General features: G+C 44.2%; 1 protein-coding gene across 2 annotated transcripts in view; it reads left to right on the forward strand.

Annotated features, from left to right (window-relative positions):
• Window positions 1–24389, forward strand: part of Ano6 (anoctamin 6) — a 177135-nt gene that overhangs the window by 110191 nt on the left and 42555 nt on the right. For both annotated transcript variants that reach the window (XM_036208650.1, XM_036208651.1), the window contains 5 exons: window positions 8857–8922; window positions 11076–11360; window positions 11592–11705; window positions 13558–13673; window positions 17675–17809. In XM_036208650.1, coding sequence (XP_036064543.1) covers window positions 8857–8922; window positions 11076–11360; window positions 11592–11705; window positions 13558–13673; window positions 17675–17809 — 716 coding nt within the window. The remainder of the gene's footprint in view (window positions 1–8856; window positions 8923–11075; window positions 11361–11591; window positions 11706–13557; window positions 13674–17674; window positions 17810–24389) is intronic.

The raw sequence follows: 24389 nt of genomic DNA on the forward strand, positions 1-24389 counted from the left end.
TAGCTAGGAAGTGTGTTGCATGTTTGGGTTTACTCTGGAGTACGTAGCACAAGAGCAGTGAATCTGGATCTTGCCCCTCATATCCAAAAGTGGTTAATGTCATTGGCCTTCAACCTAAAAAACAGGCAGAGAGCAGTGATAGGCTGGAAAGGGAAGTCAGATAGTGTGAGGCCTCATTGAAGACCTTGGTACTTTTAAAGATGGGAAAAGAACACCCTTGTGCTGAATGTTCCTCTTACCGTCTAGCCTTGGGTCTGAAGAAGGACCAACGTTTGCCCTGGCACCCCCAGTCCCTTGTGTCACCTTTCTGAATGCCATTATTAAAGGGACCAATGTTCCTCAACTAGACCACATTCCTACAGAGAGAAGGCATGAGGGGGATAAGCAATCATGAACAAATATGCTTGTGTTCACCCACACATGCATGTGAAAAGGTGCATTCTGGGAAGTATTTCTTCCTTTTTCATTAAAAATGTCTTTCTTCATCAGCTGTTTTATGCAATATGGTATATGATGTTTGTTTTCACCCCCATTTACTCTCTCTTCCCATTCCAGGGAAACCCTTTGTTCTAAACATTACCCCCGCCCCTTGCTGCTACTTTCACATGTTCTTGTTTTATTTGTTTTCTGGGTGAGCATTTGGAGAGTGGTATTTTCTGGAGCATGGACAATTTGCCAGGGGCTCTACCCCTGAAGAAAAGGACTTCTCTTCCCCTAGCTACTGATAACTGCCGATAGTTCCTCAGGGAAAGGACAGGGCTCTTGAGTCCCTCCTCCACCTTGTGCAGGTCTTACATCTGCCCATCTTGTGCAGGTCTTACATAGATGACCACAGCTGCTGTGAGTTCATGAGTGCCACGGACATGTCATGTCCAGAACATTGCATTTCACAACCCTGCCTCCAGCCTCTGGGCAGCAAGAGTTGACTGTATATAGACTTACCTGTGTGCAGATCGCTTTGACTTCTCATCTCTACTGAATCGGTAGCTCTAGACCAGTGGTTCTGAACCTTCCTAATGCTGTGACCCTTTAATACAGTTCCCCGTGCTGTGGTGACCCCAATTATAAGATCATTTTGTTGCTATTTCATAACTGTAACTTTGCTACTGTTATGAATCCTAATGTAAATGCCTGATATGCAGGATATCTGATATGCAACCCCTGTGAAGGGTTGTTCACCCCCTCTCAAGGGGCGCAATCTATAGGTTGAGAACCACTGCTGTAGACCAAAGGCCTGGGCTTGTATTTGAAGATGAGCTCTCCATGTTGTTAGAAAAAGCTGGTAAGTTTGTAAACTACCTCAACAATCCTTTGCTCCCTTTACTCAGTGGTAAGTTACAGATGGTTTTCCTTCCGGTTAACTTGCTTTTTCAGTGGTCCACAACAAGTGTGTATTTTTTTTAATTCAACTAGAAATGTTAGTTTAAAAGTAAAGTTTGAAACTGAACATGTTTGTCATTTAAAATGCTTGTCTGTTTTTTGGCCCTTCGTGAACATACATTACCTCCTTGAGTAAATTCCTCATCACGCTGGCCCCCCAACATTAAATGTATCACCAACACATGAATTTAAATTAAGCCACAATTAATTAATTTATGTATTCTACTTACCAAACCTTTTGGAGCACATGCTATGTAACTAATAAATTAGTACATAAAGTAATTAATACTTTTTACGTGAATTAAGTACCTTTGACTTATTTCTCATGGGTCTTTGTAGACTTTGCACAGATTAGCCAAGTGAAAATAAAATGACAGAACCATTGGCGCTTTGCTTAACAGAATTATAAGAATATTTGAAGTTAACTACATGTATCTCATTAATCCTAAGTAATTGGCATCTAATCACAGTGTGCTCCATTATTTGACATCTTAGTCACTACAGTCCCTGCTTTTTCCACTGACAAAGCAGGGTCCCTTGAAGGAGTGGTAGAAACTCCTGTTTATAGTCAGGATTTGCACAGTGTAATTCACAGGTAAGTCTCTGTATAGCAATCACGTTATTAAGCCAATGAGACATGGAGCTGTAATCTATGGTGCTTAGGAACAGAAGGCTTCTTTAATTATATCAGTCTGTCCTTTGTAGTTTTAATCTCAGTGTTCTTTCTCTGAGAGCTTTATTAATCTCTCAAAAAAATAGCTATAAAGAAATTCTGTTTCTGGAGGGTGGGAGGTAGGTGCTCTGTTCCATCTTCACTTGGAGCTGTGAGCACACCCTCCCGACAGTGACAGTCCTGTGCGTCTTTCTGTGAGGGACACGTCGTCACAATGATTAGTAACTTTGGCTCGTCACTTTGGCTTTCCCAGAATTCCATGCATAAAGAAGTTAGAACTCATTGCAATGCTGATGGATTTGCTTCCATGAAGATGTAGGGATTTACGGCACAATTTACTTGATGACTCAATTTTTTTTTTTTTTTTTTTAAAAAAGGAGACTGTAAGTCTGTTTTTTGTTTGTTTGTTTGTTTTATGCCAAATCCATATGAGAGAGCATAGTAAAGGTATAGGTCTCATATGTAAGATTTCCCAGCAAGCCTCTGAGATAAATTTTAGTTAAAAGTGTATCTTCAGGTAATTATTTAATTTTTTGAGTAATGGCTGTGTTATGCAATGTGCTATATGAATTGTCTTTGGTTTTTAACACAGAAGACATTCTGCACTAATTTTTCAGATGTCAAGAATGGTTACTGATGCAAGTGTGATTTCTAGCCACAAGTAAGACGATTTTAACTCAGACTTCGGAGGTCTTTGAAGTGAGCAGTCACTCCTGCTCTGTGCCTGTTTGACAAATGGAGTACTTATGCTCGTTTACTTCAGTTGCTTGGCACAGCTAAAGCTGGTTAGATCAATTTTTAAAATATGCCACCGGTTCCTTGTGAATTGACACGCCCAAGGAAAATAATAGGATCCGTCTTGTTAAAGTAACACCAGGGTGGTTTATTAACATGTTGAAGCAAATGTAAATGCCCTGTCCTTGAATCAACTGTTTAAGTATTTATAGTTTGGGGGACATTATAAGCCAACCAATTATCTGAAGAGAAGTCTGGTAAATACCTCGGGAGTTCTTTGTAAAGAACTAAAATAAGATAAATTAGTGCAACCTTTCTGGAGGGCAGCGTGGCTGTACATGTTAAAGTACTTTCAAAACACGCTTGATTTTATAGTTCTGCCTCTAGTGTTGTGCCCTGGGGCAGTAATAAAAGGTGCACAAAGATTGGTCCACAAGGATTTTCATGATAGTGAAAAATTAAAGACAATCTAAATGTCTAATAATTTGTGGTTGGCTAAATAAAATTAGCCCATCTCCTTAAACGAATGTTATTAAGGCATGAAAATGAGTTTGAAGAAAATGTTTATGTTTTCTGCATCTGTGATGGGCACATGTGCTACAGTGTCTATCAGTGGCCTTGGCACATGCAGAAGGGTAGCAGAAGAGAAGAGTTGAACAGATCCATCATTTCCTTCAGAGGATGGAAAGAATACATACTCATTAGATGTCAAAGTCATTGGTTAAAGGTCAGTGTCAGAATGAACACAAAGCATGGACGAGTCCGAAAGCCAGAGGGCCAGGCAACTAGAGGTTAAGATCCATTTGAAGCATCCCTGTTAAATGGTACAGTGTAGACACTGGAAGGACTGGGGCTATGGGGTGTACAGTGTAGAGGAAGAATGGATGGTCAGTGCCAGTCTTTTCAGATTTCTTATATTAGAAAAGAGAGGCGATTCTCCAAGTCCTCAAGAATAGAGGAGATGGTGTGCCAGGCATCTCGTGTTATGCTATAAACCTAGAGTCACATTTAATCTTTAACCCTAAGGAGAAGCGATTTCTTCACTGACTCTAGAGAGGGAAAACAATGATACTTACCTCAGAGTATTGCCCAACATCACAGAGGTGGTAAATGGAAGGGCTAGGATTTGAGTTTTGACCCTGACCCAGGAATAAAGGGAAATCCAAACTGTGAAAACTGAAGGGGCTGTTTGAGATAGAGTAGAATCTGAGAGGAGAGTTCCCCGTGAGAGTAGTGAGGGGTATAACCTCCATTCAGATCAACAAATGTGGAGGAATGGACCACTTCTGGCGTGCGCCACTCAGCGTGCCGTGCAGTTGACAAGAGCCAGTCAGGAGTGGTCTGCTCGGTGTGTTTGATGAGAGGATAGTCTCGTTCTCAGAACCTTACCTCTTCTGTCCTCTCACTTAACTCTCTGAGGGGTCTGGAAACCTCACATGCTCTGGAAGCCCTGTATTCTCTGCTGTTTGGGTACCCCAAGATGAAACTGTACCTCTCCTCCACCATACCCTGCAGTGCCCACAAGTCTCGGGTTAAGGACGAAGGAGCCAAGTTGTTACACTGTGGAACTCTGAACTTGCTGGTCCTTTTCTGAGTAACAGGGAGCCATTTGTCTACAATGCACTCCATTTACTCATCCACCAGACATTTATGGTACACAGACTATTTTAGAGGCCTATATTAAGTACTAATGATACTGATATTGAAATATCCACATATCAGGGGGCAGGAATGGTAATAAAAGATAAGAGAGGCCCATGGGAGATTTGATAGTCTTAGAATAGAAAGCATTTAAAGTGATTTTTGTTTTTTGCTTGTTTTTGTTTTTTTTTTTTTGTTTTTGTTGTGGGTTTTTTTTTTTTTTTTTGTTTTTTGTTTTTGGCTGACAGGTAAGAGCAGTGAGGAAACAGAAGGCATGACCCAGGAAGCTGAAGGAGAGAAATAAAAGGGTGGATTTCAGATGCCACAAAGAGAGAGATGGTATCAGCAATTAATGGGCAGAAAGGAAGAAACCCATAGGTGTCAAGTGAGTGGCCACCATTGTGTCTATCAGGAAGGAAGCTGGCCCACAAAGAATGGGTTCTGCTAGTTAGGGGCCAAGCATCAGGAGCCCCTTGGAAGTATGGGACAGTTCCCTGGTGGGTGGCTGGTGACCAGAAAGGAGACAGCTGAGCATGATGGGCCTGAATGTGGTGGAGCAGGGGATCTGTCACAGGGCCACTCACCGTTATTAAAATACTCCTTAACCTGTAGGAGATGACCTGCCTCCGACTGACTCCTCAGTTGTCTTTATGACCTACATGCTCGAGCCTGAGTCTTTGTATCTCTTAGATTTTGATCTGAAATGCCCCCCCCCCACTGGCTCACATCCCCCAGTTTTTAGTGCTACTATATTAGAAGGCTGTGAAACTCTCAGGAAGTTAGAGCTTAGCTGGCACAGGGGGCTCAGGAGGGACAGGGTCTCGAAGGTTGTACTCATCTTTGGTTCTGGCCCATGCTTCCTATCCACCGCCATGTGAACAGGCCACCGCTACCCGCTCCTGCCACCGTAAAGTACTGCCGTGCCTTCCTCCTTTAAGTTATTTCTGTTCGGAATTTTGTCACACTGACAGAGAAGTGACTGATAAACCATGAAATGAAATCCCTGCCACCACTGGGGTCCCCAACAGCTTTCCATTAAGTCTGTCTCTGGAGTTGGCATCCCCCTCATCGCCCCCAGAATGAGTTCTGCTTTGCATAATGGCCCTTGGTTTCCAACTCAGGATGTCTCAGTTAGGGGTTCTGTTGCTGCGATAAACACCATGACCAACAGCAGCTTGGGAAGGGAAGGTTTGTTTCCTTTTACAACTCTCGGGTCATAATCCACCCCTGGCGGGGCTCAGGGTGGGAACCTGGAGGCAGGAACTGACGCCATGGAGGGGAGCTGCTTACTAGCTTGCTGCTCATGTTTTGTTCTGCCTGCCTTGTTACAGAACCCAAAACCACCTGCCCAGGGATGGCATCGGTCCCATTGGGCAGAGCCATCCCATATCAATCATTAATAAAGAAAATGCCCTACAGACTTGCCTACAAGCAACCTAGTAGATGCATTTCCTCAACTGAGGTTCCTCCTTTCATATAACTCTAGCTTGTGTTAACTTGCCAACAAAACAAAACAAAAACAAACAAACAAAAAAACAAACCACACCACGACAACAAAAGAACCACTCAGGACACAGGGTCTGGAGTAGAGCTAAACTTAACAGGACACTAGAGCAGGGGTTCTCAACCTTCCTAATGCTGTGCCCCTTTAATACAGTTCCTCATGTTGTGGTGACCTCCCCCAACCATAAAATTAGTTTGTTGCTGTTTCATAACTGTAATTTTGTTACTGTTGTGAATCATAATGTAAATATCCAATATGCAGGATATCTGGCTCCAGGAGCAAGGCCATCGATGCATGCCTACTGTAGTGGAGACAGCTCAGCAAGGACCCGGAATGTCCATAGAAAACAACAGGAATCGGTTGCTTTGCCTTGAAACATGGGAGTCAGTGTTTTTGTTCTAAATTGAGAGAAAGTCTGAGGTCATGGGCAGTTTCTCTAGATCCTCTATGTAGCAGATGTGGAAAAATATCCTTGTGTCTTGAGAAGTTTGCAAATTCCCTGAAAAATAACAAGACCTTAGTAAATGTTTATATCATAAGCTGATGAATGCATACTGAGTGCACTTATACTGAATGCATATGTGAGATGCATTCCAAGACCCCAGTGGATGTCCCAAGTCACAGACAGTACCAAATACCAAACTAGTTCTGTGAGTGCACATGTGCTGCACACACACACACACACACACACACACACACACATTCATACACACACACTCACACACACACACTCACTCACTCACACACACTCACTCACACACTCACACACACACACAGTCACACACACAGACTCACACACACACACTCACACACTCACTCACACACACACACAGACACACACACACTCACACACACAGACACACACACTCACATACACACACACACACACACTCACACGCACGCAGCTTTTCCACTAAATGTGTCACTACTACTGCTCTAACATCAGCAGTGTGAACGTTGACAGCAAACTAGCGTGAATTTCTTTCCCTTCACAATTCCGTGGAAGATTCATTCTCACTGTAAATCTTAACAGCTTCAGCCTGTCATTTTTTTTTCAATATAGTTAAGAATTTCTATCTTTTTGGTGAAAAGCAGCATACACACACACCCAGGCACACACATAGACATGCCCCCCACACATGCAGACACACACCCAGACACCTAGACACCGACGACCATACACACACACACACACACACACAAACCCATGCCCACCACAGACATACACACACATACACCCCATAGACAGACAGACACACACACACACACACACACACACACACACACACACACACGCACGCACGCACGAGGGAAGGGGAGACTGACTGAGACTGGGCCTGCTGTGAGCTTTTGAAGCCTCAGAGCCCACCCCCAGTGACACACCTCCTCCAACAAGGCCACACTTCCTAACCCTTCTCAAATAGTTCTATCAACTGGGAACCAAACATCATGTAAATGCACCTATGGGGGCCATTCTCATTCAATCTCCACCAAACCCAAGTGTTTTTCTCCACTTGTGAGGACGTGGTCAGGAACAAGGCTGCATTGCCACGAGAGAACAAACGTGAGGGTGAGACTCTAGATGAAGACATGATGTTGAGCTAAGAGTCAACTGAGTTACTGCCCAAGGCGAGCTGGAAATAAGACAGCCCAGGGGTAGAAAAGATCAAAATGTCTGAAGACTGTTGGAGAGTCGGTGAGGGTGGCCGCAGAGGGTCCTAGCACTTGCTGGAAGCAGGTGGGAAAGCCTCGAGCCTTCAGGCCAGCTGGGGGCTCTTTGAGGAAGTTCTAGCATTTGTTGGTGTCTTTCAAGTTATCTTGAATGTGCACAAAGTGGTATTTGCTTATTAATAGAACTGTGCAATCATTGAGGACAAATAAAACCGTATTTGGTTCCAATGTTTCTGTAGAGTGTTATCAGGGATCCCACATGGACTCAGGGTCAGCCACATACTGGCTGTCCACGTAGTATATTAATAGGAGCTTTCTGTGTTTGGGGCACAGCAGCTCAGAGCCTTCTTTGCAACTCTCAGTAGCAAGTCGGAAGTGGTACTCCCTGGGGAAAGTGGCTGACTGTTTCCTCTGGATTATCGTGACCTCCATCTGGCAGCATGTGGCTGATGGAGTTGTTTTTAAAAGGAAAAAAAAAACAAAAAAAACTTATCCGCCTTTCTCTGTTGTCTTCAGTGAGAGGGTTGCCTCAACTCATCTCTGGCCATTATCAGAAATGGAAATTCTGGGGGCTGGAGAGATGGCTCAGTGGTTAAGAGCACTGGCTGCTCTTCCAGAGGTCCTAAGTTCAATTTCTAGCAACCAATGGTGGCTCACAACCATCTGCAGTGGGATCTGATTCCCTCTTCTGGAATAAAGGAGTATATTAGGAGATAGTTCCCTAGTTTATAGACCTTGACATGTATGACTTTCTGAACATTTCATTGCAAATACTTTGAATCTTATTAGAGTTGTTTGTATTGTTGTGTTGACTTAGTTAAGGCAATGCATGGAGTATGTGTGTATGTGTGTGTGTTTAAATCTACATGCATCTAATATTAAATCATTTGAATATATAGTATAGAAATAAAAGTTTAAACATTTGGAATCTTTAACTCTGAAAAATAACATCACATTTCTTTTTGTGCTCTTGGAAGATTGTGCCACAGCAATTTTTATGTACCTCTAAAGGACCAAAGCCCCACCAGGCCAGGCCATGGCCCTCTAGAGAGCATAGGGAATCTAGTACACTCTCTTGCCTTCTCTTGGAGGCCAAAACCTACATATCACCAGCCGGCTCATTGCCTCTGTTCCATTTTTGAGCAAATATGTCTCTTCAAGGACAAAATATTTGGCTATTTTCTGTAAAAAAAAAAATTTGTCCTTTCTGCTAAAACTGGCAGTCTAACATATATTCCTGTTTCTCTTTCAGAGGAAAAGACAAGCATATGAGTCTAACCTCATCTGTCATGGCCTGCAGCTGGAAGCAACAAGATCAGTAAGTGTTACTGTATTTGAAACGCTTTGTGAACCACTGTGCCTGGGAGCTTGCACACCACCTGGAAATGAACCACTGTGCCTGGGAGCTTGCACATCACCTGCAAATGAACCACTGTGCCTGAGAGCTTGCACACCACCTGGAAATGAATCACTGTGCCTAGGAGCTTGCACACCACCTGGAAATGAACCACTGTGCCTGGGAGCTTGCACATCACCTGCAAATGAAATGTGGCATGGGAAACATGTAGCCACACCCACACTTGTGGGTGATATATTGTACACCCTAATAAAGCTTTCCTTGGGGATCAGAGAATAGAACAGCCACTAGATTAGACATAGAGATCAAGCAGTCGTGGCACACACACCTTTAATCCTATCACGTGAGAGGCAGAGATTCGTCTGGATCTCTGTGAGTTCAAGGCCACACTGGAAACAGAGCCAGGCATGGTGGCACACAACTTTAATCCCAAGGCTTGAGATCTCATGTCTTAGCTTGGGAAAGACATACACCTTTAATACCAGGAAGTAATATGACAGGACACAGAAAGGTATACAAGGCTGAGGAAACAGGAAGTTGCTCTCTTGAGGCTGAGGACCAGGAACTAGAGGCTTTTAAGCAGTTCAGCTAAGAACCTTGCGGATGAGGACTCGGAGGCATTCAGTCTGAGGATTCATGAAAACAGGCTGAGAAGTTGGCAAGGTGAGGTTGGCTGTGGCTTTTTCTGTTTATCTGATCTTTCAGCTTTCACCCCAATATCTGGCTCCAGGTTTTTTTTTTTTATTATTATTAATAAGACCTTTTAAAATTCATGTTACACACACTGCAAACAGTGGGAAGGGAGACAGACAGAGCTGTAGCACAGGCCAGTGAGATGGTTTGGTGGGCAAAGGTGTGAAATCGAATGGCTGGAGGTGAGCACTGGTTGCTGAGAGTCACCCTCTGACTTCCACCTGAGGGACCACCAGATGCACCATGTGCATATTTCTTTCTTTCAAAGGTGATCATTTCATTTTTATAACTTGTTTTTCCTTTAATATGTAGACAGCATATCTATAGCAGAGAGTGTAATTTTTTTTACATCAGTAGCCATATAGCATAATAGATATAAAATAGATTAAGCAGCCCATTTCCAGATTTAGAATTGTTTTTCCTTAGGACAGCATTTGCCGAGGGTATTTTAGGGTTGGTATTCTGGGTCACTAACAGATTGTGTGACCTCACTTAAAATAGTAATAGTTTGAGTATTGAGGAGTGGCTGGGCAGTCAGGAGCGGTGGTTGCTCCTGTGGAGGACTGAAGTCCCAGTCTCAGGACATCTGCCTGTACTCCAGCTGCAAGGGATCCGACAACCCTCTTCTGGCTGCTCTGGGCCACCTGCACAGGTGCACATACACACATGCACACACAAAGAAAACTTAAAAAAAAATTTAAAAAATTGCTGCTCCTATGTTTCTTAAGTCAAATTAAAGAATTATCTTTAAGTAAAAAATGTGTAATCATTTGCAGGTCTGATATTATCTTTACTTTTGCTGGTGTCCTTTTTACATGGATTTTTACTTTAAAACTTACTGGAGCCTGGGGGGGGGGGTATCTGTGCTTTAAAATTTTGTGTAATGAATTGCTAAATGGTTGTATTAAATAAAAATCCGGAACCAGATATAGGAGTGACAACCTGAGAGATCAGGGAAACAGGAAAAGCCACAAGCTAACCTCACCTCACCAACACCTCAGTCTCCAAAGAGACTTACTTCCTGTATACCCACGCCTATATGCCTTTCTGTTCTGCTATCTCATTTGCTCTTTGTCCAGCTATATCACTTCCTCTTCCTGCCCAGCTCTGTCACTTCCTGTCTGTCTGTACAGAACTCCAGATCTCTATGGTTAGTGCTGGGATTAAAGGTATGTGTCACCACACTTGGCTCTGTTCCCAGTGTGGCCTTCAACTCACAGAGATCCAGACAGATCCCTGTCTCCCAGGTGATAGGATTAAAGGCTTGTGCTACCACTGCCTGACTTCTATGTCTAATACAGTGGATGACTTTTTCCTCTGATCCTCAGATGAATTTTATTGGGGAACACAGTATATTGGGGGACACAGTACATCACCACAATTGTGAAAATAGTTGTTCTGTTTCTGTTGCCCCTTTGTAGGTTTCTGATGACAAGCTTGTGTTTGTAAAAGTGCATGCACCCTGGGAAGTACTCTGCACCTATGCTGAGATCATGCACATCAAACTCCCCTTGAAGCCCAATGACCTGAAAACCCGCTCACCCTTCGGCACTCTCAACTGGTTCACCAAGGTCCTCCGAGTGAATGAGAGTGTCATCAAGCCAGAGCAGGAGTTCTTCACTGCACCGTTTGAGAAGAGCCGGATGAATGATTTCTATATCCTTGATAAAGACTCCTTCTTCAACCCTGCCACTAGAAGCCGCATTGTAAGTCTAAACAGACTACAGTTTCTGTTTTGGTGTGATTTGAAACCCGATATTGAGTAATTAGCCGCTTGGTTAGATTGTTGTGGTTCTGTTTTTAAAAGGTAAAAATATACTATTATTAGTATTATTGGTATTATTTCAGTGTGGACAGATTTCTGCTATGGTAATAAACTGATTTCATGAGCTAGTTCTACCACAAAAATGACATGGTCTGCTTTGAAATCTTTTTAGGTTTATTTCATCCTCTCTCGAGTCAAATACCAAGTGATGAACAACGTTAGCAAATTTGGGATCAATAGGCTGGTCAGTTCTGGAATCTACAAGGCAGCTTTCCCTCTGCACGATGTAAGTCAAATGGCAAAGCTGAGTACTCTGGTGCTGATAGGGAAGGACTAGACTTCTAGACCTTCAGTCTCTCCCTCAGTAAGACAAAGATAATGTCTTTTTAATCCCTGGTCCAGGGCAAGAAAGATCCAGAGCACTCTCACTGATGGACTCCAGGCATAGAGATGGTCCAGGCTTTAAAGGACTAGGGAGAATGAACAGTTCCCTCCCTCGGGCAATGTGGCAGTAGTACAGATCACACAGGTCAGCACTTAGGCTGTGTGTGTGTCTGGAAGTAAAGTTCCATTCTTTCCGCTCCCGGCTAGATGGCCTTGGTCTCTCTGCTCCCACGTGTCCTTATCAGTAAGGAATGAGTAATAATGGTTTCTACCTCCTAGAGTTGTTTTGAGAGTTAAATTTATATAAAATATTATAGTCCCTGTCATTTGAGTGATAGCTACTTTCGTAACTACTGACAGATGTCATTACCAGAAAAAAGCAGGGCCCTTTGTTTTGTAAGGGAAACATGTTAGAAATTGTCATTTGACGTTTTCTTTAAATAGACTTCCCCCTTAAAATACTATTTCCAGGCTATACCAGGGCTTTTAAAAAAGGGGCTTATCGGGGATCACATCACAGTGGCAAAGGCCCCGATTATTGACATTATGAAAAGACTGTTCAAAGGCTACCGACCCGCTGGATTCAGGAGGGTTGATGAAGCGCCTAGCATCTCCTATGGACTGAACATTCTAAATGTGCTCACTCCAGTCCTTCATGACCACATATGTAGGAGGATGTTAAGTATCTAAAAGCGTTACTGTATCCTGCCATTGAAATCTGTTAAACTCCAAATCAATCACATTGTGACTTTGTTGCATTTACTACCAGTTTCTCTAAATCTCTACAACCAAAGAAAGCAAAGGCTAAGTTTGATCACGGCTAGTGTATGTTATGTGCATTGGTGGGTGAAGAGAATCTTAAAATGTACCATGTATCAAAACAAAACGAGAACAACAAATAAATGCTGGATTCCCATGGAGAAGCAGAGAGTGGGAGGCAGGGGCAAGATGGCCAAGACAGAACCTCCTCCAGGGAGATCCAGTGTGGCCACTGAGCCTGAACGTTCGTTCTGTGTGTGCGCCCCAGCATAATTAGCAATGGAAGCTTCTGAGCTTCAGGGACAGTTGTACATCGTTCTCTGGATGTCAGTGTGGGACACCACAGTCCTAGAATGTTCTTTTGACATTTGCCTGTTTTGGGGTCTTCTCTATCCCCAAGCCTGGAGTGGTCCTGTGTAGTGCAAGGAGGAAGCTCATACCATACAAAGATCAGGGCTCTCACCAAGGCTGAGCTCCATGGTGATACTGTTCTGTGTGTGAGTGACATGATACAGGTGTCATCAAAAGAACTGTTGGACTGAGAGATGGTGAAGCATCGGCTACGGCAGTGGCCTGCTGCTCACCAGCCAGTATCCCGGTCCCCCCATGATCCAAGAAGGGCTGGGCTTTCAGATAAATGTTCCTTGACTGTGAGGCTCTGAGGCCTTGAGTGGCCCAGTTTTCTCATTGATTAGGACTGCCTCCCTTCAGGACCTCAGCATCCACGGGGCTCCAGCCACCTCCCTGCCTTGTTCCCTAGGAGCGACCGCTGCTGGCATCACTATCCAAGCATCCATTTTCATCTCTCTTCCCAGATAACCCCCAAGGGCAATAGTGATCACCCTCATTTTAGAATCATTAAGAATTAAAGGGCATGGCTGCCCCTTCCAGCAAGTGGGGCCCCAGTTCCCACAAATGGCCATTAGTGCCATATTTGACAGTCAGATTTGTAAGCTGACGACTATGAGGCTTATTTCTCCCTTCCTGCTTCTCAGTGCCAGTTCAACTATGAGTCGGAGGACCCCAGCTGTCCTAGTGAACGTTACCTCCTGTACAGGGAGTGGGCTCACCCTCGAAGCATATACAAGAAGCAGCCCTTGGACCTTATCAGGTGAGCAGGAGAGAGCGTTCCAGTGAGAAGTACTCGGAGGTACCCTGTGGTGTCTGCACATGACAGCTGTCAACAGCATTGCTAACCAGAGGGCCTCACTCAGCTTCATGATACCCAGGGTTTCCTCAAGGCTTTCTTATTGTACCCAGAGTGGGTGGGTCATAGTTTGTGTGCCCCTGTCTAGTCTTAGAACAATGGTGGAAAACTTATCTAAGGCTTGCCCTGGATTTGATCCCTGGTACTGGGGGGGGGGGGGAATCTTGTCCCTTCCAACCCCTGCAGGTCCAGCAGTCTCACTTGGCTCCCAGCCCCGACTTGACCACCATATGATTGGTCTTTATGGCATGGCTGGCTCTGTCCTTAGTCACCTCATAAGCACACTCTCTAGGCCCCAGGATGACTTACCTGGGCAGACACTCAGTGTGAGCCTACCACAAATGGAAAGTCTCTCTTCTCTCTCAGGAACGTCTCTCTCAGGGGTCAGGGGTTACCTGTTGGGGACTTAGACTCCTTTGCTACACAGGCATAAGTGCTGGAGTCTTTAGCTCGTTGTGCAGTAAGGTGTGAGCCTTTCTTTGCAGTGTTTCCTGCTGTTGGGTGCCATTTAAGGATCTCGTAGGAAATCCTGACTGTGTTGCGGCTCATCTCTCAGAACAGCAGAGTTAAAGTTCAGAAGCTGGTGCTTTGGGCATTGTGATGTTGAAGGTCGCCTCTGTCCTGTGCATTCGAAGCCATGACATCATCCTTGTCTGGAGGGCGTGGCCTGCTTTGTGCAGGGATACTTGACATGCAGTATCACGTGCTTCTGTTAGCATGGTGCCCTGTTACCTCAGTTTCTCTGAAGGTAGCAGCCATTAAAAATTGTTCATTAGGTTAATTGCGTTATAAAGACTCATTTAGTTATCTCATTTGGTCCTCTTTAGTCTGCCCTCCTTTAATATTGTCCGGGTCATTGTCTCACAGAGGTGCTTCTGTGGACTCTGATTACCCAGTAGATAAAATGGTATGTGGATGTATACATGTAGACACAGTTTCCCTGGGCATTCACGAGGAACTAGTTTCCCGAGCCTCTAGGAATAAGGAGACCTATTCTAGTCCCTTGCACAGAGTCTCTTTACATGCCCCGTGCCCTTCCTCCCATATACCTTAAATCATCTTCCCATCATTCACAATCCCTAAAGTGGTGGAAATGCAGTGGTCTTATTTTAAGTAAAGCAGGTGCATTTGTTCCCTATCCCAGCCCCATCCCCCACGTGCCCTCCTCTGCCTTGCCAGTGACCTCTCACAAACCCAGGCTGTTGACCTTTGTCTCCAGTTCCCTAGGATCATGAAAAAAGGGGAAATTTTCTTTCTATAAAAATGAGCCAAGCACACTAGAAAGATCAATCTGTGGGAAGCTGTCTTGGCCCGGAAAAGAAAAGTTCCTCCTGTGGCCCCTTAGTGACCTCAGATTGAGAAAAGAAGATAAAGTTTGAGTAGATGGCAGCCAAGATCACTGTAGAATAAAATAACAGCTTTGGGGGAAAATAAAAAATAGGTTAGGAAACTTCTCAGTAGAAAGTTTCTACTGAACTTTCAGTTTTCAGTTCAGTAGGAACTTTTCAGAAGAAAAGTTCAGTAGGAAGTTCAGTAAGCCTCCAGAAGTCCAGGTTGGGAGCAGTCTAGAGAGATTTGTTCATTAGGATGACTGTTAACTCCTGAGAGAATGAAGTGTACAGAGGAAGAAGAACCTAACAGGCTACTTGACCTGGCTCTGAAGACTGTTTACAGTCTTAGCCATGCAAAGCAGAGGTATCAATTGACCAAAACAACAATGCTAAGGGGGTGGAAACAGGTGTATGTGTGCATGAGGCAGGGGCTTGTATTCCAGAATAGAAAGGCAATGTGTAGACTGAAACACATTTGAGATGTGCATCTGGACAGCAGTTGGTGGGGTGAGGAGGGTCGAGCAGCTGGGGACTGATGGCTCCTTGTAATTGCTGGCTGCCAGATTTGGTAGTGCTCACCTGCAATCCCAACACTTGGAAGACCGAGGCAGGAGGATGGGAACTCTAGGCTAGCCTGGGCTACGCAGTGAGACCCTGACACCAAAACGAAATGGTCAAAGCTAAATTTTTTTTTAAACTGATATTAGCAGCTAGGATCCTTTCGGTGGAGAAAGACAATGACCAGAGACTCTCACATCTGAAATTATCCTTTGCACTCCCAGGTTCACAGTAAGATACAAGGCTCTATTACAGATCTGGAAAGCCTTTCTGGCTTTGACTCCATTGTACCAGGGGTGCCTTCGGAAGAGTTGAATTCTCTGTCACATGGAGACCACTTGGCTATTTACCTAAATGTGGCAGAGTTGGTTTTTTTGTTTGTTTGGTTGGTTGGTTGGTTGGTTGGTTTTGTTTTGTTTTATTTTGTTTTAACCATTGGAAAGTTTGACCGTTCAGCTTCTAAGGATCCCAGTTTTAAATGCATAATATCCAAAATACATGGCTTGTAAGAATTGTGTTAGCCTAGTTTGCATTATGATAACAAAACACCTGAGTCAGGTTACTTTATAAAGAACAGAAGTTTATTTAACCCATAGTTTGGGGGACACCAAGTCCAGACTGTCTCTGATGAGGGACATGCTGGATGTGTCTTCTTAGGGCAAGTGGCCTCATGGCAGTGACATTGGAGACAAAGAGGGTTGAACTCACAATGGGATGGGATGTAGTTCTCTTGAAGAGCCAATGGTAGCACGAGAACTTGCATAATGTCTTCTGAGGGTGATTTCCTGTGTGACCTCCCCCTAGGGTCTGCTGTGAAAGGTCCACCACCCTATAATCCCTCCGCACTGGGGAGCAGGCTTCCAGCCCATGAGCCTTTTGGCATCACTTGGACCTCTTTCAAAGCAGAGTAAGAACATAAAAAAGTGAAAACAGGCCAAAATGGCCTGAACCCTTGCCAAGGTCTTATCTCCCAGCACTATCCCAAGCTTGCTATTTTCTGGCTGTCCATGAGCCAGACACCAAGCCCCAGTCATATGAAAATGTCATCCTCTGCCCCTCTCATGTCCTCACTCCTCTCCATGTGGCTCCTAGCCTTCCTTTGCAGCCTGTGGTGCTGGACGGACCTTTGTCTTACAAGCTGGTCCAGCCTCCCAGGATTCTAGGTTGTGCTCACAGCTGAGTTCCCATTAGGTGAGGCCCCAGGAGACCGGCTCGGCTCCATGCTGAACCTGCAGCCCTTCAGAAGTCTTACCTGTGTCCACAGACCAAGACAGAAACAAAGTAGAAGCCTACAGTACAGAAGCTTCCGGGCCTCACTTCCCACTCTGGCAGGAATAATAGTTTTTGCCTGCGTCTTGTTCCTCCTATGACCCGTGGTCAGAAAGACGGTAGTGTTTTGTGAAAAAGAATGACTCCTATTTTCCAACTGGCTTTCTCTTAGTGCACCAGAGGTGTGTAGGTATATTTGTATAGAGAGAAGCCGCAGTGGGTATGTTGGGTCGCACCATCCGGGGTCACAGGTACCAGCTGTTTTCTCAGAAATGTACCCCACACATGGGAAAACTGCTATATCAGCAGTAAGATGTGGGTTTTACACTGTACTTCTTGCATTTTCTCTGAGTACGTAATAGCGGGTAGCTGAATAGGCAGAGGACTCCCATATACTAAAGGGTCTTCCGGAGACGGTAACATGGTGCTCGTCTTCACTAAGAACAAGGGACCACCCTATCTGGCCCCCTCTGTGGCACTGTTCCCTTCATTGGTCACTTTTAAATTCACTCTGTGTCTGCACATGTAACATCCTTCCTGTTCCACAGCTAAACTTGGGCGCCACTGTGAAGATGAGAGTGTTAGAGGGGTGAACTGAATCGGAGTTTTTATATAAAAAGCCTCCTTTGCTTAAAAACCTAACAGCCATGCTAAGATGAAGCTGCACAGTGATGATCCTCTAAAAATATCCTCTCTCTCTCTCTCTCTCTCTCTCTCTCTCTCTCTCTCTCTCTCTCTCTCCTGCAGGAAGTATTACGGAGAGAAGATTGGAATCTACTTTGCTTGGCTGGGCTATTACACGCAGATGCTCCTGCTTGCAGCTGTGGTGGGCGTGGCCTGCTTCCTCTACGGTTATCTCAATCAGGATAACTGCACCTGGAGGTGATCTCTCTTTTTCCCTTGTCTGAACACTGATAGGTCATGAAAGTGTTCCCAGGGCCTTAGACCGTCTTGGTAAAGGAGAACTCACTGCAGAAGTTCACTGCACGATCTCTCTCCTTGTTCTGAGAAGAGGAACGAAGGAAATGGAAAGGTTTTCTCAGATAATTCAACACTGCCTCTGACGGGAGCATTATGACTAAGATTAAAAACAGAAAATACTCAGGCATTTAAAGATAGTCCTTCCTATGAAAAGGAAAGAGATAAGGTTGCCCTTGAACTCCTGAGTGCAAACCTGGGCCAAGAAAAGCTCTGAATTCCTAGGGTTCCAGTGAGAAAGCTGTGTTTAGAAATGACTTTCTTAAATTCTATGAAGAGTTGCATTGATTGGGAACTCAAGTAACTCAGCTCTGGTTTGGTGTTTTTACTTTTACAAAACTATTCCTTATAATGTCAGAGTGGGGATAATTAAGTACCCAAGAATCTGTTTGTGGTTGATACTGGCATTCAAATACCGGCTCCCTCCAAGGGGAGTCCCTGGGTGCTGGGGCATGCTGGATTGTGCTGTTATCATGCATCTGCTTTTGATGTTCACTATGCCAGACACTATCTCCTGATGGACTGGCCTCAGTCCAGGTGTAAGAGGCAGGTTTCTGGGCTTCAGTGCTGAGGTGATGACATTTTTCAAGCCTTGAGCATGTCAGCCTGGCTCTGAGATGGGATATTCGCTTGTCATCCTGATATGTGGGCACATTACCTAGCCCCCTGGCAGGCTGCAGAGCCAGTGTGCCCAAGATGTCTGTTTTCAGTCCTCTGTCTCTTCATGAAAAAGAATTTGCAGCCAAGGACTGAGTGTTGGTACCTTTTCCCTCTGCCTGTGCCTTCTTTGTTGGGCTAATGTTGTTCCATTCCCACATGGCCTCTCAGAATAGATATTTAGATTGAGAAGGCTTCACTTTTACAAGGTCTATTTGTATGTGCGTATGTGTTGGGCAGTGTGTGTGTGTGTGTGTGTGTGTGTGTGTGTGTGTGTGTGTGTGTGTTGGATGCTGGCTGTGGTCCATGCACAGGAGTATGTGAGCACATAGAAGCCAGAGAAGAACATGTGTCTTCCTCTCCCACTCTCAGCCTTATCACCTTGAGACGGCATCTCTCAGAGAACCAGAAGTTCACCCGCTCTCCCAGGTTGGCTCACCATTGAGCTCCAGGGATCATGCTGTCTCTCCTCCCCAGTACTGGAGTATAGGTATATGCAGCCATACTTGGATTTTACATAGATGCTGGTTATGAGATGCCACAGAGCATGCATGGCTACCCATTGTCATCGCCCCAGTCCCTGGTACTTGTAAACCTTTCATGCAGTAACCGTGATAGCCACACATTATCTGACACATCACTTAGATTATGGAAAATGGAATGAGAGTCTTAGGGGCATACTGCCTGTGTCCAGAACTAAGTGGTTTTACTTCATTATTACAAATTTTTAAATACTTATAATATCTGTTTTAAGTATTTTCAATTCTTTACACGTATTAGATTCCTAAGAATAGAAAATATATTTGAGATGTAAGTAATGGTGGTCCATCACTGAATTTGGGAAAGAGAATGGACACTTACCTTTAAATAACAATGTGTTGCTTGGCTGTGTGCCACTCTTTACACTTTGGAAAGAATTATACTCAGTTTTGTGCTTACCTACATTCCTTTACCTTCTTTATATTTTAATCACATATTTATAGCACTACAAACTACATTAAAGATGTCTATTTCCAGAAACATGCAGCATATAAGTAGAAAGTACTACAGGTATTTCCGCCTCCCCTCAAGAAAGTGTGCATTTAACCTTAAATACCTTTTTTTAAAAAATTTATTCATAGATTTACTATAAAATGTACCCGTGTAAAGAATTATAACCCAGATTTTTAAGTACATTCACAGACTTTTACCATTATTACTACCCTAATTCTAGAACATTTTGTCGTTTGGGTGAGGATGTCCCCCTTAGGGTGAGGCATTTGAACACTTGGTCCCCAGTTGATGGCACTGTTTTGGAAGGTTTAGGCAGGGCAGCCTTGGTGGTAGAACTACATCACTAGGGGTGAGCTTTGAGAATTCATAGCCTTGCCTTCCTTCACTCTCTCTGCTCTATACTTGTGGTTAAGGTGTGATTTCTCAGCTTCCTGCTCCTCCTATATGCCTGCCACTCGCTTCCATGCCTCCCCACCATAATAAATTCACATCCCCCTGGAACTTATTATAAGCTGAAATAAACCTTTTCTTCCAGTAAGTTATTTATGGCCATAGTGTTTTATCATATCAACAGACATGGAACTAATATAAAAGTTGGTACCAGAGAGTGGGCTGTTGCTGTGAAGAATCTCACCATGTTGATTTTTGGAGGACTGTGGACGACTTGGGAACTTTGGGCTAGAAAAGCATCAATTAAATGTTATAAGCAGGGCCTAAAAAGGCCATACTAGTAGGACCCTAGAAGATAGTAGTACTGAGACCAGTATGGACTTGGAGGCCCAGCTTAAGAGGTTTCAGAAGGGAACAATATTAGCCACAGGGCTAGACGCCATTCCTGTAATATTTTGGCAAAGAATCTTACTGCTTTCTGCCCGTGTTCTGAGAACTTGCCTGATACTAAATTAAAAATTAATGGAGTATTTTTTTTTTTTTGGCAGAGACAATAAGATATCATGATACTGACTCTGTGGCATGGTTATTATTATTGACTTGTGCATATTTATAATGAAAAGGAGCAAGTGGAACAGAAATACAAAAGGTAGTTTTGAGAGAAAGAGGGCCCTAAGAAAGCTTCATATGATAGCCAAGGAACATGCTAGAAGAGAGGCTGTAGTTATTAGGGAAATTAGCGGCACTAAGGAGAGGTCTGCTCTATAATGGGAAGGAAGGGTCCACCCAGAGCAAGACCCTCCCACCTGAGCTTTCAATTGATGAAAAGAAAAGACCTAGGCATCCTCTGCTCCTAGAAAGCACTTGTAAACATGAGTTGCTGCTAATGTGGCTCCAGGGGCCACTGACCATCCCCCACTGGCAGCCAGAGCTGGCAGTGTGGTTCACATGGTGCTGGCTTTAGAGGCTAAAAGGTGAAAGAGAGAAGGAGTGTGGATTCTTCCTCCACAGTTTCAGAAAGCCACTGAGGCATGGGCAGAGTGTGGCAGAGGAGTCCTTCCAGGAAGGCCCTGAGAGGCCCTTTTGTGAAACTTGGAAAGTGAAGCCTGGGTTATAGTAGAGACCCCAAGATGTTGAAGAAGCCAGAACCATGAGATATTTGCCAAGAAGAGCTATAAACAGGGAGTAGAACCAGTCCACGAGGATTGTCTCTTGCAGCCACCAAAATTGGATGGACAGAGCTGCCTAAGCCCTTTGAAAGTCCCAGGCACCAGATTTGGAGCTGTGGGATTTGTTGTTTGACCTGACTGGGTCTGGTCTTCCTTTGGTCCAGTATTTCCTCACTCTGCCCCCAGTTCCTCTCTCTTCAAATGGTAAGGTATAGTCTGAATCATTATATGTTAGCAGTGTGTAATTTACATTTTGATTCTATGAGGGCAGATGGAATTAAGACATTGCCTTGAGTCTCAAAAGAGACTTTGGATTTTGGACTTTAAGCAGTATTTTAAAAAATTTTAAGAACTATGGAGCCTTGAGATGTTGGACTACATACATCTTGCTTTATGATATATGGCCATAAGCCTATGGAGGCCAGGGAGTGGAATGTGTTTGAATGAGAAATGTTCCCCATTGACTCGGGCATCATAACACCTGGTTTCCAGCTGGCGGTGCTGTTGGGGGAGATTTGAGAAGTGTGACCTTGCTGGAGGGATTACATCATGGGGAAAAGGCTTTGAGACTATGTAGTCTCACCCCACTTCCAATATGCTCTCTCTACTTCCCGCTTGTGGTAGAGATGTCATCTCTCAGCTTCCAGCTCTAGCCACTGTCCCTGCCACTTGCAGGCATGTCTCTTGATAGACACTTACCTCTCTGGAACTGTAAGCCAAACTAAACCCTTCTAGAAGTTACCTTGATCATAGTATTTATCAGTATTTATTTTTCAGCAACTGAAAAGTAACCAGTAAACTTTCTCAGAGAAACCAGTACCCATTAGCAGTGATCCCCTAACTTCCCATTTCCTTAGCCTCTAGAAAGCACTAATCCATCTTTGTGTCTATAGATCTGTCTCTGGTGGACATTGTATAAGCCAAACTATGTAGTACATAGCTCTTCATGCCTGCTTTCTATCACTCTCTATGTTGTCAAGGTTATTTGTTGTAGTATTTATTGATACCTCAGTCCCAATGGGGACCAGATAATACACCGTTGATGGGTATGCCACATCCCTTATCTATACATCTAGTGTTGAATGTTGGGCAGTTAGGAATACACACACACACACACACACACACACACACACACACACACACACACACACACATATGCACGCATCTGCTGTGAACATTTACCTAGCTGATACAACAAATATAAAAGATGGGCTAGTCCCTGGATAACAAGGCTTATTTCTTACCATTCTAGACATTAGAAGTTCAAGATCCAGGTAGCATTTTATTGTCTCATGGGGGCTGTGTAGACCCTGGAAGGAAAGAGTGTTATGTTTGTTTTTCTTGGCTTACATTAAGTCTTCCTTTATTCTTGATGACTAGTCATGCTGGTGTCGAATCTGGCTACACAGCTTGCTTTCATCATTTAGCAAACATTATCCCATGGCCTCTGGACTCAAGGTTTCTGATAGAGAGACAGCTTTTTTCTCTCGGAGGAGCTTTATGTGTGACCAGTCAGTCATGAGTCTCTCTCTGCTGTCAGAATTCTTCCCTAGGGTTAGCCTCTGAGTGTGGTCTTCCTAGGTTTGAATATCTTTGAGTGTATCCTTCTTAGAGCTTGCTGAGTTTCTCGGATGTAAAGCTCTTGTCAAAATTTGGAAGTTTTCAGCCATCCTTCAGTTAGTCCTTTTATCCATTTCTTTCCCTTCTGCAGCTTATAGGATGCATGTGCTGGTATGTTTGATCGAGACCCACTGGTGTTTGAAGCTGGATTCATGGGTGTTTTCTATTCCTTTATCTTTCCATTTCTCAGACTGTATAACCTTAGTAGATACAACATTAAGTGTCTTATCTGCAGAGGTGTGCCTTTTGTGAATTTTTTTCATTGATGATGTTGTGCCTTGCTTAAGTTTCTAGTTAGCTCTCTTTAACTTACTGCTTTCCTGTTTGGTGAGATGTACTCACACTGTTTCTTTAATTCCTTAGGTATGATTTCCTTTAGTTCTCTACACATACTTGCTTATTTAAAGACTTTAACAAATAGGATGTCCCAGTATCCCCGGGTCGATCCTTACTCTGTTAGCACTGAACTTTTCAGGGTTTGGATGTGCCTGTGACTTGCAATGCTGGGAATTTGACATTTTAAATATTACACCGTAGGAGCCCTGGGAATGCGCTTTCCCCTCGGGGTTTGTCGCGGTTTCTCTTTGTTTCCCTATCTCTGCTTCTCTTGCTCGTTTCCTGGACTGATCCCATGGTCTGTATCACCTGCCTTATATGGGCACTAGAATCTGTGTTCAGTAGATCATTAGAAAGAAGCTGGATTGTGGTGACTTCCTTGGTGCTGGGTCCTGTCCTTTTTCCATGCCGTGTGTACTGGGAATGTGCCCGACACTCCGGGGACAGTATTCAGTTCTCCTAAGGCTTCCTTCTGGCTTCTGCAGGAGCCCAGGGTTAGCCTCCAGGTTCTTATCTCTTTCCTGACTTATGTACTGTCCAGCCCACATGCATGTGGCCCCTCTACATCTCACAGATATGTTGGAGGTTTGGTGTCTGTGGATACCCCACACCTACTTCTTCCTTTAAAGTTTCTGAGTTCACATCTCTGGTTATTACTGACTCAAGCAGGTGCTATGTGAAGTAATCCCTGGAGATTCTTAAAGCAGACAGTTAGAGGTTGGGCTTTTCACAGTAGAAGCTCGGGGTATGAGGTGAAAAAATGACAAAGCTCATCCTGAACTTCATGAAGCTTTTCTAGGGAGCTGCTGGGCAGGTCAGACACTGACGCACCTGGGTAGGGGTCCCCAAAGAAGCTACGGACTCTGTATGCCCCCACGAGGCTGCTAGGAGTGTGTTTATAATGGCTAGAAGGCTGCTGGGTTTTAAGGCTGCCATGAACCTGAGGAGGCAGGCATGGCAACCAGCCTAGTTAAAATGCTACAAATCACAGATTGGCCAGTCCCTTTGCACGCGTGCACACACACACACACACACACACACACACACACACACACACACACACAAACACGGGAGGGTCATTAGGCAACTGTAAGCATTTGGTTAATTTTCTGAGTTCAGAAAAGGGTGAGTTTGAACATTTTTATCATTGTTCTTATTGGCTTTGTGAATGGGTAGGTTTTTCTGAGCACTTACTCAGCTCTCTCAGACATGCTTCCCAAATGCATTCATTTCTCTAGGCTATGTGCACAGTCACCTAACCAACGATAATGCTGGCCCCATTGCAGCAGGGTCCCTCTGAAATGGCATCACCTGTAGGA

The sequence above is a fragment of the Onychomys torridus genome, chromosome 16, assembly GCF_903995425.1.
Source record: "Onychomys torridus chromosome 16, mOncTor1.1, whole genome shotgun sequence".
NCBI classification, from domain to species: Eukaryota; Metazoa; Chordata; class Mammalia; order Rodentia; family Cricetidae; genus Onychomys; species Onychomys torridus.